Source organism: Trichechus manatus, unplaced genomic scaffold (genome assembly GCF_000243295.1).
Source record: "Trichechus manatus latirostris isolate Lorelei unplaced genomic scaffold, TriManLat1.0 scaffold00003, whole genome shotgun sequence".
NCBI lineage: Eukaryota > Metazoa > Chordata > Mammalia > Sirenia > Trichechidae > Trichechus > Trichechus manatus.
In genome coordinates, this window is record NW_004443939.1 from 36,857,112 (window position 1) to 36,879,245 (window position 22,134).

The 22,134-nt window shown below is 37.1% G+C and overlaps 1 protein-coding gene across 2 annotated transcripts in view; it reads right to left on the reverse strand.

The window, feature by feature from the left end:
* COL24A1 (collagen type XXIV alpha 1 chain) overlaps positions 1 to 22,134 on the reverse strand; it is a 421,541-nt gene that overhangs the window by 332,097 nt on the left and 67,310 nt on the right. For both annotated transcript variants that reach the window (XM_023731663.1, XM_004369122.2), the window contains exons 6-8: positions 14,007 to 14,060; positions 10,368 to 10,421; positions 909 to 953 (exon numbers count right to left, since the gene is read on the reverse strand). Coding sequence is in view for 1 of the 2 variants with exons in the window: in XM_004369122.2 (XP_004369179.1) it covers positions 909 to 953; positions 10,368 to 10,421; positions 14,007 to 14,060 (153 nt within the window). In the remaining variant the exon portion in view is untranslated. The remainder of the gene's footprint in view (positions 1 to 908; positions 954 to 10,367; positions 10,422 to 14,006; positions 14,061 to 22,134) is intronic.

The window sequence follows — 22,134 nt, forward strand, 5'->3', positions numbered from 1 at the left end:
ACATGTATTGCTTTGTGTGCCACGTCCAGTAATCAGTAATCCTGAAAAATTGTGCCTTAGGGACTGAACAGAGTGTACTGTCTTCACTTAACGTGAATGAAAGAAATTTAGCTTTGTTTCTCCATTTCTATCTTTTCCTTAGGGATCGTCAATCACGTCTCTTCCTAGAGTTCCCTTCAAAGGCTTCCTGAAGCTCTTTGCTGAATCTTGAATAATGGTATCTGTCCCACTAGTCAGTTTCTAATCTCCTACCTTTTTCACTGCTTTATTCATATTGGCACTGTACACACTGTATTGAAAGCAAGAGATATGATTTTACTTTTTCCTGTGACATAATGATAGATTAAGCTCTTGTGGGAGAAAGAAGCAATAAGATGATCAAAAACTAAGTTCTCAAACTATTTTAATATTTAAATATATGTATATGTATGTAACAGACAACAGCTTATGTACCATTCTAATTTGGATTTTCTTGTATTTCCTCATGTAAAGATCAGGGAAATAACAGCTATAAAAAAGGCTTTAGTGAGCCAGTAAAGCCCCTGCAATTGTACAAAAAATCAGATGTGTATGTGTGTGTGCATGTGCATGGATATATGTATTTTCAGGGGAAAGGGTTCGTAGCCTTTATGAGATTTTCCAAGGGGCCTGTGAACCACAGAAGTTCATGAACTAGTCTGGAACACATAAGGCAAACAGTAAACATTATTCTGGGGTTTGAAAAAACAACAACAGATAATCCACAGATAATCAGTTAAAAGGTTGCCTTGCACTAAATAGAACGAGAATCAGTGAAAAGAATAAAAACAGTTAAACCAGGGAAAAATATCTGTCATCGGAGTTCCCTACAGTTTGTCTTCTTCACTGGAGGCTAGATGTCTAATAAAGGAAGCATTTGAAATACTTACTTGTTCACCTCGGAGCCCTGGAAGCCCTGGATGTCCTTTGAGACCCTGCAAGGAAAAGGTGAAGACATGCCATGAAAAGTAAACTCATATAAGTCAAAAAGCTAAAGATAAGCTCTGAGTTGCCTTTTATCCCAACTTTTGGCTTCCTTATCAATGCAAATTTAATTCTTCTTAAATTATTTGTTATTAAATTTAATTTTTATTAAATAATAAAACTCTTGTTAATAACTCTTAATTCAGTTTAATGCTTTTGAAGGGTTTGTTATTATAAACAAAAATGGTAGCATAGCACTAAAGAGAAAACAAAGGATGGCATTTTTTATAAAAGGCTGATATCTAGCAATGGATCTGCTAAATAGGCTGAAGCTTTTTAAAAGTTGGTTTTAGTTCAATAATGATGAGACAAAATGATCTCAGACACAATCTGTTCATAATTATTGAAAAACTAGACCATATTCAGGCAGTTTCTTTAATCTAAATCATTTTCCCAACACTCTATGAGTGAGCTAACGCAAATGAAAGAGGCTGCTCATAGGTTCATCAAAAGAGGTTCTAGAAAGCTGTGTAGGGAATTAGTAACAAAGAATATTTTCCTAATAATATAACCAAAATCAAATCCTATAATAGACAATATCTTTCCTCCCCTTGAAAGATTTTCTTCTAGGGGCAAATTTCTTCCTTCTAGGACAAGAAAGCTTAAAGGAAGGAAAGGAAGAAAGAAAGAAATGACAACTCTGGAGCTTATTTGTATAGTTCTAATCAACATTCAGGGAACGAACCTACTGTTTAGTGGGAGCTTTGGCACATATAAAAGAACAAGAAGATCAAAAATTTCAAGCAAAATATGACTAAAAAGCTGCAATAAATAATAAGTTACAAATATCAAAAAGTACAAATTATTATACCACAAACTGAAGTCAAGTTTTCAGGGCTTCAGAATATAGAGTAATGGAGTGAAAAAGTCATTCAGTGAAGGTTTATCAGAAGAGGTGACTTTGGATTTGTGGATTAGAGAAGGAAATGATGCTGTGGTAAGGCAATGGGAAAATGAGAAGAGGTGCCTATTGAGAAATTAGGCAGTGATTTTAGTAGCTTTTGAGGTGTTAAACTTAAAACAAAAGTAGGGAAGTTTCATTGCGAACTAGAGAGAAGACTGAAAAAAAGTAAGAAAGCAAGTTTGGAGACAAAGATTTTTTTGTTATCTGTATAGCACATTAGCAACTATGCTCCCTCAAGGAAGAAACACAAAGGAAAAAACAAGAGAGGAGAGGAAAAAGCCTGTTCTCTGGGAACCCGGTTCCTTTGTGATTAGGCTGTTAGAGACTGAAGAAGTAGCCATGAGGAGAAAGAAAAGAGAGAAGGAAGGAATGAAGGAATTTTATTGAGCTACTACGTGCCAGGCATCATGCTAGCCCCTTCTAAATATATTATTTCAGTTAATTATTATGGCAGTACTATGAAGTAGATTAAAAACTCTGGTGGCATAGTAGTTAAAAGCTACAGCTGTTAACCAAAACGTTGGCAGTTCGAATCCAACAGGTGCTCCTTGGAAACTCTATGGGGCAGTTCTACTCTGTCCTATAGGGTCCCTATGAGTCGGAATCAACTCAACGGCAACAGGTTTTGTGAAGTAGATTGTCTTAGTTATGGAGTGCTGCTATAACAGAAATAACACAAGTGGATGGCTTTAACAAACAGAGGTTTAATTCTCTCACAGTTTAGGAGGCTTAAGTCCGAATTCAGGATGCCAGCTCCAGGGGAAGCCTTCTATCTCTGTCAGCTCTGGGGGAAAGTCCTTGTCACCAATTTTCCCCTGACCTAGGAGCTTCTAAGTGCAGTGATCCCAGGTCCAAAGGACACACATGCTCCTGGCTCTCCTTGCTTGAAGGTGTTGAGGTCCCCTTGTCTCCCTGCTCAGTTCTTTTATATCCCACAAGAAATTGACTCAAGATACAATCTAATCTTGTAGATTAAGTCCTGCCTCATTAACATAAGTGCCTCTAATCCTGCCTCATTAACATCATGGAGGTAGGATTTACAACACTGTGGAAAACCACATCAGATGACAAAATGGTGGACAATCATACAATACTGGGTATCATGGCCTAGCCAAGTCAACACCCATTTTTGGGGACACAATTCGATTTATAACATAGTTGTTCCCATTTTTACGGATGAGGAAACGGAGCTCTCAAGAGATTAAATGACTGACCAAAGTCATGTAGGTAGAAAGGTAGAATCATGTTGGTTTGATAGATTTATCAAGAAGTTGAGTAACCTGCCCTTTTATTTATTTTATATCCCCACAATTGTCTCCTTACACAGACTGTCCTCATTCTTATCAACAGCTTCAAGCTCATTAATTGCAGATCACCAATAAAAATCAACAAAGGGAATTATACTTCATAAATCATGGGATTATCGAAGTTACACATTTACCAATTGCATCTAATATATCCAGTTTTTCAACTAAATTTTACTCTGAGATTTACCTTTAAATAGTTAAAGATCAGGCTAATTAACTGTAATGCACGGGGGTTGTCATGAGTCAGAATCAGCTCAACAGCAGCAGTTTTTGTTTGGTTTTATGTTGAGAACGTAGACCACCATGCCTTTTTTCCTAGTCCAATTTAGTCTGGAAGCTCCACTGAAATCTGTTCAGCATCACAGTTGGATGCGATCTATCATAGGCAGACAGGTGGTGGCTGCACATGAGGTACATTGGCCAGGAATAGGACCCAGGTCTCTGGCATGGAAGGTGAGAATTATACCACTGCACCACCAATGCCTCACAAGTTTCAATTTACAGGTGAGCTAATTCCAAGTCTCTAGTAAAGTTTGTCAAGCATTACAGAACTCATGTCATCAATGCCTTGAGAAATACAGATAAAGGCCTATAACCATGTTTTGGCCAAAATAAAAGGTGTAGCAAAACTGAGAAACTGGGATGAAATGGCCATAGTTGATTTACAAAAAAAAAAAAAAAAGCCCTAAGCAAGAATTCAGAATGAAATGAAAATCAATAACCACGAGAATTTAGCACTTCTTGGGGTAAGGCATTAAATTTCCATAATAAGTCCCAAGAATAAGGATTTTAATTGTGTTTTAAAAATATTAAATAGAAGAATGATTTCAGATAGCTGGAGAACTTGAGGATACTTAAATTATAAGATGAACATAGTACAAATCTCTCTAGTCTACCCCCCTCCCCTTCTAGTTGGTGCTGGCTTATGCCAACCTTTGTCCAAAACTCCCCACAGTTTTTACCTACTCAGGGCAACCTCCCTTATGTAGTACTTATCTTTAATTTTTGGCACAGGACCAGGTGATGTTTTGTTCTGTTACACATAAGGTCACCATAAATCAGAGCCAACTTGATGACAACTAACAACAACAATATTTTTTATTTTGGTCCCATCAACCCTAGTTGAAATCCCTTCTCAGCTAGCTCTCCTACAGAAAAACAATATGATGAACTAATGCTCAAAATGGTGCTAAACCCAAAAGCCAAACCCATTGCTGTCAAGTTGATTCCAACTCATAGCAACCTAAGTGACTAATAACAGTTTATTCTCAGGAAACAGCAGTTTTAAAAAGGACTTCTGGAAAACGAAATACTTTTAGCCAAATGAATTTATCACTTATATTGGATTTTAAATCACCGGAGCCAGACTGAGGAAAATGTTTTTTTGGGATACAACATCTTTAGTATTTCAGCATGCCACAAATTACACTACTTTGGCAACCATTGGCTTGCCTGTGGGGAGCTCAGTACTGTGTTGTCTTGTTCTCAGCTTCCCCTACCATTAGTGGGAATAGAGGATTGCAGAGAAGACGTTAACAGTGGTGACTGCACAGCCCTTAAGCAGCAGCAGTTGTATTAGACTTTTCAGTTCTACGCTTGGATTGAGAACCACTCCAAACTAAACTGTAGCTGTGCAGATTTTTATACAGAGAATGACAACATGATCTGTAAAGTTAATTACAGAACCGTAGAACTCTCCATATCTCATTCTTCAGGCACTGATTTTATGCAAATCCTGAGGGTTTTTTTGTTGTTGTTATTGTTCTCATTGGCATTCAGTATTGCTGTCCTTGCTTTAAATTGTTTATAAAAGTTTAATTTTTTGAGTGATTGATAAATCACAAGTACATTCTGTTCTTTTATCTTTTCCAACATTATACAGATATTTACTGTGCACCTCCTATGTAATAGAAAGACATTTTTAAATAATTGAAATAATTCATCAAAATAGAATAAGAATTTACACCGATTTACATTTATCAGTATTTATAATTATGACTAAAACCATGGTAGTTAATATTTTTATTCATAAAAGTGTCATATCTTTCATAAAAATCTTTTTAAAAATGTGTGCATATTCCATAATTGTTCTGAGTCACTTTGATGACTAAGGTGCACCTGACCCAAGCCATGGTATTTTCAATTGTCTCATATGTATGTGAAAACTGGACAATGAAAAAGGAAGACCAAAGATGAATTAACATATTTGAATTGTCATGTTGGCTAAGAATATTGAATATACCATGGACTACAAAAACAAACAAATTTGTCTTGGAGGAGATACAGCCAGAATGCTCCTTGGAAGCGAGGAGAGCAAAACTTTGTCTCACTTGGTTTGGACATATCATCAGGAGGGATCAATCACTGGAGAAAGACATCATACTTGGTAAAATAGAGGGTTGGTGAAAAAGATGGACACCCTTAATGAGATGGACTGACACACTGGCTGCAAAAATGGGCTTAAACATAGTAATGATTGTGAGAACAGCACAGGACCAAGCAATGTTTCATTCTGTTACACATGGGGTTGCTACAAGTTGGAGCTGACTCCACAGCACTAATAACAACTTACTTTCATGTTAAGATGTGCTTAACTGCTTGCATCTGGCTTATCCTCTTAAAAAAAAATGCTTCCATTGATTCCACTGTTAATGTTCTTGCAATTTTAATTAGCAGATTTCCAATTTTAATACAGCAACTGATCAACTATATTAAACGCCAATTTAAAAATATTTCTTGAGTCCAAGTTCAGAATTATGACTCTTGTCTCCCATCCAACCCAGCGTGCACTCTGTCTCCAATTTATCTGCTCTTCGGCAAAAATTAAGACAGCGGGAAGTGCAAATATAGCTCGGTTCCTAAGAAAATAAGAGTTACATGAAGGTGGTTAAGTTGAAGCAATGTAACTGGTCAACCTGGGGAAATGTGGATGTTAATAGTGATTTAACAAAATAAACAACCCAAAAAAGAGGTAAAAAGAGAAAAAGAAAAAGCATACTAAAAATCTACTGAAGAAGAAAGAAAACAGTGCTGCTAATTAGCTTGTTTTGTTATTTCTGTCTCAACAACTACTTTTCTGAACTTTTTAAACATTAATCTTCTGTTATTTATCTCAACAGTTTTCACAGGTTGTCAGTGTGCTCCACACAACTTTCTTGCAGTCACTTTAGCTTTAAAGATTACTTGAGTATGGTCTATATTAGAAGAATTTTAACATGTGCAGAACTTGCAAGAGGAAAAAGAATAATTAAGTCATTATCTGTCATCCAATCCAGTATTTGTTTTCTTGACTTTCAAGAAAATAACATTTCACTTCCTTTTGCATACATGCTTGAGACAGTCAAACGTAATGAAATACCAACATCTAACAAATATTAACTAATTAATTAATGCAGAAGCAGTGTACAAATTTATTAAGAGCATGCTCATGTGTGTCAAACAGGCCTGGATTTGAGTACTATGTCTGTCAGTTAATAGTTGTGTGGCCGTGGGTAAGTGACTTAACCCTTTACACCAAAATTACCTCATTTATGAAATACTGAGCATAGTATCTATCTCAAAGTGTTTCTTCCTAAGATTAAAAGTGAGAGTACTTAGCAGAGAGACTAAAACATTGTGCATAATAAAAGACCTACTTTTAATATAAGTAGTAATAGTTGTAATAATAATTCATAAAATAGTTTAACAAAAAGATATAATTATATTAATAAAAAACTCAGATACCTTATTCACCTTTCATAATATGCGCAGAATAGCTAAGAGCACAGTGGATTCAGCATCAGTAACTTCCATCCTTCAATCCTGCCGTATCTCTCTGAGTAACCCTGAGCAATTCGCTTATCCTCTCTGTTGTCTCAGTTTTCTCATTTATAAAATAAATAACTTAAGTTCTTGTTTTGGTCATAAGCATTCGCTTACACTTTGGGATGGAACTGCAAAGATAAAGGAGTACGAGTCCCTAGATAGGAGCTAGTATGAGCAGTTATTCTACGTTCTCCTAGCATGAATTCTCTTGCAGGAAGCAACTCTGAAAGCAACCTCGGTAGTCCCAAAAGTGAATCAAATTAGTTAATTCCATAAAAACAGCTCATAACTTACTTGAACATTCCACCCAACAAAGAGTTTTGCCCTTTCCCCTTCCATACGAAACGCAGGAACAGTCCATAAAGCTCATTTTGAATGGATTTCTACTGTACGTTTTTATTGCTGTTGTTAGGTGCTGTCGAATCAATTTTGACTTGTAGCAACCCCATGTGACAGAGTAGAACTGCCCCATAGGGTTTTCTGAGCTGTAATCTTTATGGGAGCAGATCACCAGGTCTTTCTCCCACTGAGCCGCTTGGTGGGTTCGAAACGCAGACCTTTTGGCTACTAGCTGAGCACTTAACAGTTGTGCCACCAGGGCGTTTTTCCTACTGTATACTCATATTAAACAAGACATACACATAGATGGTGTGATGGTACCTGGTTCCAAGCCCTGCTAGGTAGAGGATTAGTATAGATTTAGATTAAATCCTTAGGTATTCTGGCGAGCAATATTTGATTTTTAAAAGCTGTGTATAGTTTCTATTAATGGATACTCTCTGAAAAGAGAAAAACCATTCTCAGAAATACTACAAAACCATCTCAGATATTTCAGTACTGTACTCAACTACTGTCAAACCATACTCAACCACAGACGCTTCATTTGTCAGAAATTAATTCAATTTCTGAATGCTTTCAACTAAACCTTCTCTAGAGAAAGTTTGGCAACAGCTGCTAGTTGATAATATATCAAGATCCCTGATCTATTAGTTAACAAGGAAAACCAGATTTAATAGGTTCAAAAAATCCTATAAGAGAAATGAGCTCTGTGAGAGATAATCAATCCATGGCCTACTTCGTTTAAAATAAGCTGTTCTTTCACTTCAATAAACTTGCACAGAACAAAAAGAATATATTCTTCTTAATATTTTAAAATACTGATGGGCCAAGACTCTCATAATGTGTGCACAGGTCTTTGGAAGGCCAATAGCTTCTGCTTTAAGTAAGTACAGTTTCAAAGTTAAAATGGCAATATGCTTTAATAGTTAGAATCAACATAGTTTTTTTTTTCTTTTCTCTGTAAATAATAGCTTTTTCTATCCAGAGGTATCATGTCCTAAACTCTTTTACGCAACAACCACTTAACATTTAATTAAGTGTCTCCCTTTCTGGATTGCTCATTTCATGAACCACAGGCATCACTTAAAGGCAGGCTTATCGAATTAAATTACATTTCTGAGGAAACGCCTTAGAAAGTAATTACTGTTTTTCTTGCAAATGCAGCAACACTGTTTAGGATACGGTAAATGTATATTCAATAACAAATAACTGAGACCATTTCTGTACTATAAGATATTCTGTTTGATCCTATACGACAGTACAGTTTCCTCAGAATACATACTGAGTAGCAATAAACTGATTCTTGACTTTATATTAAGACAAACTCTGTTAGAAATGATTACCCTGCAGTTTCATGTCTCCATAGGAGCAACCAACAACCTCAAGGGAATTATCAGTTTCTAACTACTGTCTAGGATGAAGACTAGTCTGAAGGCCATCAGAATAATAATGTGGTCATTGGAAGGAAAATACTCTCATGAGATCAAAATCTTTTTCATCATTTTACATTTTAGCCCTTTAGCAGGGGTTATGAAGGAAAGCAAGTGAGTCCAGGATCCTCTCCAAAACCAGATAAATAGCTGATGCTCCATTGCCATTGAGTCAATTTCGACCCATAGTGACCCTACAGGACAAAGTAGAACTGCCCCACTGGGTTTCCAAGGCTGTAATTTCACAGGAGCAGTCTGCCGTATCTTTCTCCTGCAGAGCAGCTGCTGGGTTCGAACTGCTGACTTTTCAGTTAGCAGCCAAGCACTTTAACCATTGCACCACCAGGGCTACCTAAATAGCTGATGGCAAACATTTATTAAGGGCTTGCTATTTGCCTGGCACTGTATTGCATGCATCACATGGATTATCTCATTCCATCCTCCAACGACTTCCTACGAAGCGCTAGTATTATCTACACATTTTATGGATGAGGCACCTGAGACTTAGCGAGGTTAAGCAATCTGTCCAAGGTCATGTACCTAGAAAATGGCAGGTGGGATTTGAACCAAGTAACCAGAGCCTGTATACCACCTCCAACCCAAATCTCCCATGAGTATAAAAGTATATGACACACTAAGACACCAACACAGCTCATTATTGTGTGTATTCAGACATCCAGATCAAGTCAAATACTGTTCTCCAATATTTTGGGACCCTTAAGAGCTTGGTTACTGACCAAAAGGTCAGCAGTTCAAATCCACCAGCTGCTGCTTGGAAACCCTATGGGGCAGTTCTACTCTGTCCTATAGGGTTGCTATGAGTCGGAATCAACTCAAAGGCAATGGGTTTGGTTTTTTTTTTTTAATTTCTTAGAAAGAAATTATGTGTCTCCTTTATCCCCTGCAGAAAAATAACAACTCAGTGTTTAGAACAAAAACAAGCTGAACAGACAGGAAAAATTACACTTGTGTTAATCCAGGAAACAGCACGATGTATTTTATGAAACAATTATAAGTTGTTAATGTTAGTACTTCTTTCTACATCAGAAAAACCCTGATGCTGTGACCACTGTTTTCTACTGGCTATCCCCAGTTCTCCCCTCCACCATATCCTCACGCCTCACATTCATATCTATGCCATGGCAGAGATTATTATTTTCTAATAAAATAAAATCCCCTAAGAAAATACAAGTTTACTACCTATAACCTGATGAACCTCACTTTGGGCATATGGAAGTTAAAAGGTGACTTCAAAGTTTCAGAAATAGGTTATTGCCCTAATATAATCAAAAGAAGGAAACTCTCCTTTCACTATTCTATCAGTGTCTTTAACTCTCTTCTGACTGCACATGAGTTTTATGAACATCATTAAACTGAAGGGTTTTCTTTTCTTTTTCGTAAGACACTACCTTTTATGGGTACTACTCTCATAGATTAGGACAGCATCTTAATTTCCTTTTGCTGAGAAAAGGAATTAAAAACACTGGCTTTGGGGCTCAACTTCAAAATGAGACGGTAGTAGCTGAAGAGCTCCTAGATCCATATGACCTCCAATTACGTCAAAGTAAAACCACATCTTACCTTAACACCTTGCATACCAGGGGGACCCATTAATCCAGAAAAGCCTTTATCACCCTATACACAAAACACAAATAGAGGTTTAATGTCATAAAAGAGAATTAAAAATTAGAGTTCCCTTGCTTCAGGATTGCATCTTGGACATCAAGCTTTTACTGCATTTATTTCTGACCTTTACAATGCGGCTCAAGTCACCTTCTTTCTCAGGCATTTTTAGACTTTATCTGAGGCTTTTAGTCCCTATCTCTTCCACCTCATGCCCTTGCTACTTTTTCTTTTAATTTCTTCTCACCAGGAATGTCGTTACTTCTACAATTCCCATCAATGAAGGTCTACCTTATTTTAAAAGCTAAAGTAGTTTCCCTAAAAATTCTATAAGCACTTTTGAGGCAGCTGTGAAGGGATCGGGCAACCTCTTTTTCCTGAGGACCTGTGGCCTGATCTGACTCCTAAGTTGAATTGTCAGGGCAGGACCTGCGGAATGAGGTCAGCCAGGTTCACATGGCTCAGTGGGGAAGGGACACTTCTGCTTCCTGGACTGCACTCAAGCGTGTACCCCAGGGGCGTAACTGCAGCTTCCCCCTGCTTCCACCTTGATGAGGGCCTGTAAGGAAGGAAGGAAGGAGAAAGTATACCCATGAGAGGGAAGTAGTATCTGTAGCCTGTGACCTTAGAAGTGACAAGAGACACAGAGGAAGCTGTGTGACTTCACAAGGAAAAACATCAGAAAGAGATGGGAGCATGGATCATTTTGAACAGTTTATTCAAGGAGCACTTTTTTTTTTAACCTCCTTTTCCCTCTTTCCATTTCAACAGATTTATAGTGTGTATGAAGGAGATGTACCATGTTTGAAAGAAAAATAACTACTTAAAGAGAAAAGACTACTGAGGTAATAATCCTAAACAAATCCCTTGGTAACTGTTTATGTTCTGTTTAATTTTCATTGTATTATTTACTTTAATAGGTCATCAGATTAAATATTCAGAAGAGGAAGGGATGTTTCCGATTATTAACAATGGAATACTTTTCCATTTGTTATAATACTCATTTTAATGCTTCTTTTCAAAGTTTTATTAAGACAATTTTCATTTGCTATGGGATGACCAGTTTATATGCATTTGTTTTAATTGCCTTGGTGGTGCAATGGTTAAGAGATCAGCTCCATGGAAGAAAAGATCTGGCGATATGCTCCCAAAAGGTCACAACCCAGGAAACCCTACGGGGCAGTTCTACTCTGTCATATAGGGTCAGAATTGACTGACAGCACACAACAACAACAAGAATACTCTGATGGGGGACAAGGAAACCACACTAGGAAACAGGAGACTGGAGGCTGGTCCCTTTCTATTAGCTCTAATCATAGGTGATCACTTAATTTCTCTCCACAGTTTCTCCACCTGTAAAATGAGAATTAATAATAATAATAATAATACCCCACTTGTCTTATAAACCAAACAAAAACCAAATCCTTTGCTGTCAAGTCGATTCAGACTCATAGCGACCCAATAGGACACAGTAGAACTGCCCTATAGGGTTTCCCAGGAGCACCTGGTGGATTCCAATTGCCGACCTTCTGGTTCACAGCTGTAGCTCTTAACCACTACACCACCACGGTTTCCCACTTGTCTTACAGAAGAAGAAAATTATCACCATTTAAAAGCTATCTATGTGTGTCATTGAGGTCCCAAAAGGACTTAAACACTTGTGCAGGCTCTATAATAGATGTTATTTTATGGATGCTACATGGTGGACTAGCCCATGTATTTATTCTATTGTTTCATCACTGAGCATATGTTTATGGTAAAAATGGCTACATTGTTAAAGATAAAATACAGTTTCTTCCCAATCCCCTTCTACTCCCACCAACTTAATGTTCGTATTTTATCTGAATGCCAATTTTATTTGTATTCATATTGTATGTGTACAACTAGTCTCATCTTTCCTCAGCATAAATTTGGACCCATTTGATGTAAATACAATATCTTAGACATTGTTTTTAAATTTTACCATTTTAGAAATACATTTTTCAATTTTAGAAGTTGGATTTCACCTAAAACTCATTGGCAATATGTTATTAAATTCTATATATTTCTACATTTCTCCTATATGGTATTAACCACAATTAGTATATGAGTAAGTTAAAAAAAAAAGATGGACTTACTTCCAAGCCTCAACTCCCGTACTGGACCACTGTATATTTTGTACAGAGAAGCCACAAGGAAAGATACAACCAAGTATTTGATATAAATGCAAATGTTTAATCTGGGGTTTTATTTAAAGCAGTCACCAGAACAGAGCAGGCCTCTAATTTCTAAATTTTAAGTAAGAAATCAAATGTCCTATATTTAGAAGGACAGCATTTATGTTTCCTTCTCAGACTGCAGGAATTCTTTCCTTGCAGTAATTAAGGGACTAATGAAAATATTGTGTTTCCAGAAATAAACTTCTATTCCCTTTCTAAATTATTTAAACTCAATGCACTTACTTCCATGACAGCAATAAAATTCCTAAAATTCTATATAAAGACATTTTTGAGGATTTACTTGTTAGTGTAACATCTGTAGAGTCCATTACTTTGATGTTATTTTTTTTTTTAAGTTTACAAGAGTTTCTGTAAGCCAATTAAAATATCAGATTTCAACACAAGAACCACCAAAAATTGTTCAGGGATTTTTAAACCTTTGTGAATATATACCACATAAACAAAAACATCCTATAATTATATCAGGTACTAGTCTAAAGAAGGAGCCCTGGTGGTACAGTGGTTAAGAGCTTAGGCTGCTAACAAAAAGGTCAGCAGTTTGAATCTACCACCTGCTTCTTGGAAACCCTATATGGCAGTTCTATTCTGTCCTATAGGGTCACTATGAGTTGGAATTGACTCGATGGCAATGGGTTTTTTTTTTTTGTCTAAACAAAGCTTACCAGGTATCTTCCTAAAGACATAGTCATCCTCCCTAGAAAACAGCACCCTACTCCCAATATTCTGTTGCTATCTTTAAGACATTAGTTCATTTTTACCTGAGTGTGTGTGTGTATGGGTGTGTGTGTGTTTGAAAACATGATATAATGAACAGCATACTGCACTAGAACTCAGAAGGCTTTAATTTGGTATTAACTCTGCCATTTACTATCCATTCGATCAATCATTTAAATCTCCCAAGTCTGTTTTCTCAACTGGAAAATAAGATAATGATGACTGTCTCTCACAGAGAGATGCTGTGGGACTTAAACAAGATAAAGTATGTGGTACCATCCTAAAAATGTATAAAACGGCAGAGGAATTTATGTATCGTTTTGTGTGTGTGTGTCTGTGTGTATGAACAGCAAAATCTTTCAGGGTGAGGACCACATCCTACTCTAATTTTTTTACCCCACCCACCTCTTACTGGCATGTAATACAATGCAGGCCACAAGAGACACTCACTAAATGTAGTTATTGTTATGATTTAAATTAATAAATTAAATTGATGATATAATTTACTTAATTCTTCAAATAGTTCTTCCTTCATTAAAGCACAACAGTTCTCTGATACCATCTCTGTCTGATGTCACATAACATGTAGATTAAAAAAGATAAAAATAACTAAAAAATATTTGAAATATATTACCACTATTTTGTTTTGTAGACAAATAGTTACCTTTTCTCCTGAAACAGCTTGACCTGGGGACAATCCTGGATCTCCTTTGGGGCCCTAGATAAAAGTTATAAAACGCTTGGTGAAACATAAATTACATGCAGTATATCACATATCTTCAGTTGTGAGGATCATCAGATGCTGTACACATACACATTATAGGGTATTTATTAAATTTTAAATTGAGGTGGGCATAGATTATTTACTTTTTCATGTATATTATTTCTTAGCCTTATTTTTAAATGCTGAGAAGATTCCTAAAAATTCCCTAGACATAACTGATTTTTCAATATGATAAATACAGTTATACTACTACTGAAATGTATTTATCTGGGAGACCCAGGTAAAGGCTCTATTATCTTTTTAATTTTTGTAACATATTGAGTTATTTATATTTTAGCATATGAAGATTAGTTACTTTTAGTAAAAGAAACCTGCTTATAATAATTCTTAAAACATTAAGATACATTATAAGTTCAAATATTTTCCAAAATCTTGCAATGAACATGCATTACTTTTGTAATAAAGAAAAAGATATCTCTCATTGCCAAAAATTCTTTTTATTCTGTTGTAAAAATAGATATTTTTCATAGTCTGGGCATCTTATCTTTTAAGTTTCAAGAGAAATATGACATTAGATTTCAATTAAGTATTTTGGTACAATATCAAAATAATCTAATTACCCATACTAGCAAAGTATCTCTTTTTCAAATTTTTGTCACAGCTCACGAAATATGGGGTTCACAATTGAGATTCTATAAAATTAAAGTTCTGATTTCATTATCATTCTTAACTAAGAATAAGTAAGTTTCTATTCCTAGATAGTTCTAAATGCTATTTTCACTCTATAGGAAATACGAAAATCTTTCTTGTCATGTCTTCTTTCACACCTTCAGGGATGCTTTAAATTATACTCAAAATGACCAATGAAAGAAGGAAGACAAAGAGAAAAATCCTGCATGTTCCCAGTAAAAGTCTTTTTATTTTATGAATTAGAAATGAGTTGTCACTGTTGAGTTGATTTGGAAAAGGTTGTTTTCCAGTCTGACCTCTTCCCTTCCACAGCCATTACCACTTTTACCACCAAGGCTACAATTTTAGATCATTGGTTATAAGATTATGGAACCTCAGAAATAACTCTGATAATGTTTCAATATATAAGAACTCAACTCTCATGTAAAAAAAAAAGGTAATATACTTAGAATTTATAAGACTTGTTAAAGAGGTAGGGCATAGTTTTCTGCAGTAAAGAAGGCTCCAAAAGGTTTTATTCACTTTCTCCCTCATTTTGTATCAACTCTATGACTCCCAATATACTCTTAGTCTTACTTAATTGCCTTTTCAAATCAAAGAGTTAGAATAAAATGGAATATTAATTAATTAATTAGCCATAATTGATTTTGACCCTCAGTTCTAACTTCTATATACTTACACGGACATGCCTTTTGTTAAGGAGCTATATACCCCTTTGAGTATGAGTAAGAGGGAAAAAAGCTGCCTACACTATGTTATTTAAAGGATTCCAAAAGTCCTACCTAGCCTACTAATCTGCTACCGAGTCCGAAATCTTCAGAATAACTCTTTTAAACCATTATTGGAATTCCAGAGGGCCCTCTGTCTGGGGAGGGAAGCTTTCTAAGGTACTAGACCATTTAATAGAATAGGTTTGTCACATTAAAATTAGCCCAATTTAGTGGAAAGAGCACTGAGATTTGGAAACAAGAAACAGAGCAAGTCATTTAATCTGTCTAAACTTGAGATTCCTTCTCTGTAAAATGAACACAACAATAAGAACAGGTCACAACATTTAGGATTAAATTCTCTGTAGATTATCAAAATATTAGTAGTTAGTATTAACAATAACAAGACTAAAGACAATCAGTATTAAAATCAACTTTACAGTAGTTATCATCCAGAAAGCAGAGAGCACAACTTGAGTGAATTATTAACAGTGCAGCAAAATTAACAAAAAGGGACCTGGAACTTTAAAATTCAGGAAAGCGCCACAAAGGAAACACTAAATGACATGATCATGAGGTAGCACCACTTGGGTGGTTGTGAGGAGGCAGTGCTTTGGCCAAGCCTGGCGGCCATGTCTTCCCCATTCTTCCACCTGCCAGCATCTTTGGGCTTCTGGAACAAACCACTGCAACCCCCAAAGCCTAATAGTTTCTCTAAATGTCAGCAAAGTAAAGAGATACAATCCTTGGTTAGGTGCCAAGATGTCTGAGCACCTCCTCCTAGGGTGGTCAGGTGGGGAAAAATCTCCTCGTAATTAACGGATCACATAGGTTAAGGGTATAAAATGGCTGGGGGAAGGATTTTTCTCCCTGATGATTTTTCCTCAGCTATGAGGAAGAAAGGAAAAAAAAAAAAAAAATCCCTTCATCTCCTCAGCTATGAGAGCCCTGGTAACACAGTGGCTAAGAGCTTGGCTGCTAACCAAAAGGTCGGCACTTCGAATGCGTCAGCCGTTCCTTGGAAACCCTAATGGGGCAGTTCTACGCTGCCCTAAAAGCTCGCTATGAGTTACAATCAACTTGACAGCAAGGGGCTTGAACAGGCCTCAGCTATGGTACTAGTGGGGCACATGTAGCATAAGCTTACTGCCCACCTAACTGGACCTACCTGGCCAGTGGGACACCAGCAGAAGGTAGGCTCCCATTATGTGCCTCACACACAATGCCAGGGCATGTAGGGAACAGTTCTCTATATCTATCGGGGCAGTTTTCAGAAGCCAGGGGGAACTGGCCTGTCATGTGACTGCCCAATTTACTCCCTCACCCATGACACAAAGTTGGGTATGTGTGGAAGAGTCATCACCTCTGCCTGGACAGCTTTTCAGCTCGCGGGGGGACTGCTCACCATGGAATTTTTCCAGCTGTATGCTGTTTATTTCTTTTTGTAAGTAATAAAAGCTACTTTCCACATGCTAACATATGTTCAGGCTCTGATCAGAAGGACATGATAGAAATGAAGCAATCCATATTAGTTATAATTTTCTTTTTCTAATGGCCTCCTGGCTGTCTGGAAATTGAAGATCACATGTGAGTACATTGCAGATCCTGGATTGTGATGTCTCCTCTAGTCTTGACTTTGACATTACTAATAATGACACGACTTCCATAATCTCATTTTTAAGTGTTACACTCTCTAACCAACACTTCCTCTTTTTAGCTCACTCTCTCTAGGCTCCCACAACTTTAATAATCCTTTGATCCAGAAGAACTGCTAATTTGTGGATCCCCTTACATTTTCACTCTTGTAAAGGTCGCTATGAGTTGGAATCAACTGGACAGCAATGGATTTGGTTTGGTTTTGGTATCCCCCTCATGGCCCCACTTCCTTCCTTAGCCAGCCTAAATACCGTGGTCTGACATTATAATCACTACCTTGTATACATAAATCACTCCACTGTCCCTTTCTCTTTATTTTATAAGCTCACCTGGCAATTCTTAAATCTAAACTCTCGACCTTTACAACCCTCTACCACCAGAATGTGACTAAGAAAATATCAGCATGCTGATGGATCTTATTATAAACTAATGACTTCTAACATTGATCGGTCGTTTGATGTGTCCAACAATTTCCCTATGAAATTTACTTTCCTATTTTCATAGATGGTTATTTCATAACTTTTCTCTCTTCATTCTCAGATGATGATCTTGCTTTCAACTTCCACAAATTTTCACAGCCTAATCCACCACCTCACCTAAATCTGTTCTAAAATACTCTGCCTTCCCTCATTAAAAGACCAACTCTAACATTCTCTCTCACCAGGACATTGTTGGTGCACTGTCTTTCCTGCAATTGTTTCAATTTTAACTTCTCTCCAAAATAATTTCCATCATCAAGCAAATACGCTGTTATTTCTCCCATCTTTAAAAACAACTTTCCTTGAGCTCACATTTCCCTTCTCTCTTCCATCATTCTATTCCCTTTTACAGAATAAGTCTTAGAAAGTTATCTGTGTTAATTTGAATACTTCATCTCCTTTCATTCCTTCTTGACATACTCTAACCAGGCTTTTGTCCCTACTACTATCCCACCTCACTGGCTATTCATTCTCAGTCTCCTTTTCTTGTCCCTCTTTTTCTTCCTAATCTATTCAACTTTGTAGTGCCCCAAGACTAAGTCCTTGGGTACTACTCTATCTACATTCATCCCTAAAAGATATCATCAGGTCTATAGCTTTAAATTCTACATATACATTGATGACTCAAATGTATACTTCTAGCTGTGGAATCTCTCTGAAACTCCATCTCCATATGTTCTTTTATATCTGCACTTGGATGTCAAGTCATCTCAAATTAAGTATGTCCAAAAACAAACTCTTGGGAATTCTAGTTCCAATAGTGGTATAGTGGCATGTATTGGGCTAATCCTCCTTCAGATAACAATTATAAACTCAGGAAAATGCATAAAACAACTATATGAATGCACAGGAAAGCAACCAAAAATAGGATACACTAGAAGGGACGCACTAGAAGAGATGCACATTTATACAGCCCCTCTTTCTTCCCGAGTCTGCATGGAGCAACTACAATTCAAGCAAAAAACCACAGACATTTTGGCTGAAGGTTTTAGAGGACAGAATGGTTGACTGGAAATTAAGGGAGAAAATCCTAGAAAGAAGGAAGCTTCCACCAAAATCTGGACATAAACTCTCTTCAATCCTTGGCTAATCCTGAGATGTGCTTGCTTGGGGGAAACTACAAAGGGCACAGCAGAAAGCAACAACTAGAAGACTGAAAGAACGAAGCATGAATTTCAGCTGCTGCCTACTACAGGGGAAATAATGTGGAGACTGGGCACATCATTTTAAAGAGGTGTGACAAATGCCTTGGTATACACTCTTCCATTGAAACTCAGGAAGGGCCATACCTTAGAAGCAAATACTATGTCCTGGGACTAATGGATCTGCACTAGCAATAAGAGCAAAACTCAAACAAATCTATCCTAAAAAAAAATTATAAAACCAAACCTGTACAAATTTAGGTGACGAGCCAGTTATTTAATTGCCTATAGAACAAAAAACCAACAGTTTTCAAAGGACTTCAGAGGAAGATAACAGAATCTAAAGTCTCTTCAAAACACCATCCAGTTTATTCTTCTAATATTTAACAGTTTAAGGACAGCTTTCAAGGACTAGAAATTAGTTTCAGTCTTCATAGAGTTTATATTATCAGTATTGATAGGATAAGCTGGAACCTTGGGATAAATTAGGTTAGATCACACCACCTCTACTCCTGCTCCTTAAGATGGAGTTTAATAAAAGAATTTCTCACTGTGTTAGGAGAGACAACCTAGTGTAAGAGAAAGAGTAAAGCAGATTAAATTTTGAATTCAACTCTACCAGTTCTGACTGTTTTCTTCTGCGCAAAGCAGAAGGTGATAAAGCTTACTCTCAGAGTACTCTTAATTGAGGTAAAACCGGATGAGATGCCAGACATAAAGCAATTGGCAGATATTAATTAGATGCTTAATAAGTTAGTTCTTTTTCCCTTATGATGCCAGTGTCTCATTACTAATAAGTCAGCTCATTCATTCAGTTTAACATCTACTAAGTACTCATCACATGGCGGGCGCTAGGCTAGGCACAAATGCAAAGATGAATAAGATGTGGCCCCTGCACTCAAATAACTAAGATTTTATGGAGGAAAACAAACACATTAGTGAAAACTCATTTTGCCTGAACAGAGTTGAGTGCTTATTTATTCTTTGTGATAAAGACTAATTTTAAAAGTGTAACAGAAAATAAAATGGATTAGTTTTTGTGGCTGTTTTAACAAAATATCCTTATAAACAGAATATAGTTCTGAGCTATCTTAAGGCATTTTCCTTCTCAGAATATCATACTTTAAAGCCTAAATTTTAATGAATCCTTTATATCGATCCGTTAGAATAATTACACACCAAACAATATTAGCCAGGCTGTCTCAGTATTCTACTGTAATAACTGCCACTCAAAATCTAAATCAAGTAAAAGAAGGTGAATTTGAAAATTAATCAAGTCCTAATATATGAACACTATTAGAAAAACACTAGTTAGAAAAAATATATAAAATAGAACTTCAAAATCCTTACAACCTGCAAAATGTGTTTAAATGCCCTCATAGATGTTTAGAGTAAATGGCGCTAAAGATAAAATGCACAAAAACACATATGCCAATCAAGGAAAGTAAAGAACCTCTGTGGGTCAGATAAAAACTAAAATTTTTCAAAAAGGAATTATCTTACAAAGGACTTCAAGAGTAATTAACGGTTTCTAAATTTCCTTAAATATCTTAGCAGGAGAAAGGCAGAGAGGTAGCTAACCTCAAAGATTGTCCCTAAGGTCCCCCCTCCTAGGGATAATATCCTTGTATATTCATCTGCAATGAATAGGACTGATTTGTGTAATGAATAGAATGTGGCAGAAGTGAGGGTGTATGACTTCCTAGACTAGGTCATAAAAAGCTGATGGCTTTCTCTTTGTTCTCTCTCATAGATCACGTGCATAGGGGAAGCCAGCCATTGTGGTACATGAACGCTCAAGCAGCCCTGGGGAGAGGCCCAGGTGAGGTCAGGAACTGAAGTCTCCTGCCCACAGCCATGTGAGTGAGCCATCTTGGAAATGGATCTTTCAGCCCCTGCTCAAGCGTTCAGATGACTGAAACTAAAGCTGACATTTTTTGTTGTTGCTGTGCTTTAAGTGAAAGTTTACAATTCAAGTTAGTCTCTCATACAAACATTTATACACAGTTTTGTGACCCTACTATACTGTGATAGCACACTCTTCCTTTCCACCCCGTACTTCCGGTGTCCATTCAAGCAGCTCCTGACCCTCTCTGCCCTCTCATCTCGCCTCTGGACAGGAGCTGCCCATTTAGTATCATGTATCTACTTGAGCTAAGAAGCACACTCCCCATGAGTATCATTTTATGTCTCATAGTCCAGTCTATGTCTGAAGTGTTGGCTTCGGGAATGGTTTCAGTTCTGGTCTAATGGAGAGTCTGGGGGCCTTGTCTTCTGGGCTCCCTCTAGTCTCAGTCAGACCATTAAGTCTGGTCTTTTTACTAGAATTTGAGCTCTGCATCCCACTTTTCTCCTGCTCCATCAGGGACTGTCTGTTGTGTTCCCTGTCAGGGTGGTCATTGTTGTAGCTGGGCACCATCTAGTTCTTCTGGTCTCAGGCTGATGACGTCTCTGGTTTTTGTGGCCCTTTCTGTCTCTTGGGCTAATACTTCCCCTGTATCCATGGTGTTCTTCATTCTCCTTTACTCCAGGCGGGTTGGGACCAACTGATGCATCTTAGGTGGATGTTCGCTAGCTTTTAAGACCCCAGACGCCACTCAACAAAGTGGGATGCAGAACATTTTCTTAAAAAACTTTGTTATGCCAACTGACCCAGATGTTCCCTGAAACCATGGTCCCCAGACCCTCACCCCTGCTACTCCGTCCTCGAAGTGTTTGCTTATATTCAGAAAACTTCTTAGCTTCGGTTTAGTTCAGTTGTGCTGACTTCCCCTGTAGTGTGTGCTGTCCTTCCCTTCATATAAGATAATTCTTGTCTACTTTCTAGTTAGTGAATACCCCTCTCCCTCCCTCCCCACCCACGTAACCATCAGAGAATGTTATGTTCTGTGTTTAAACCTTTTCTTCGGTTCTTATAATAGTGGTCTCATACAATATTTGTCCTTCTGCAAATGACTAAATTCACTCAGCATAACATCTTCCAGATTCCTCCATGTTATGTTTCACGGATTCATCATTGTTCTTTATCGTTGCATACTATTCCACTGTGTGAATACAACATAATTTGTTTATCCATTCGTCTGTTGATGGGCACCTAGGTTGTTTCCATCTTTTTGCTATCATGAACAATGCTGCCATGAACACGCATGTGCATGTATCTATTCCTCTGATGGCTCTTAATCTTCTAGGATATATTCCAAAGAGTGGGATTGCTGGATCGCACAGTACTTCTATTACTAGCTTTTTAAGGAAGTGTCAAGTCGATTTCCAAAGTGGTTGTACCATTTTACATTTCTACCAACAGTGTATAAGTGTTCCAGTCCCTCCACAAAGCTCTCCAGCATTTATTATTTTGTGTTTTTTGGATTAATGCTAGCCTTGTTGGGGTGAGATG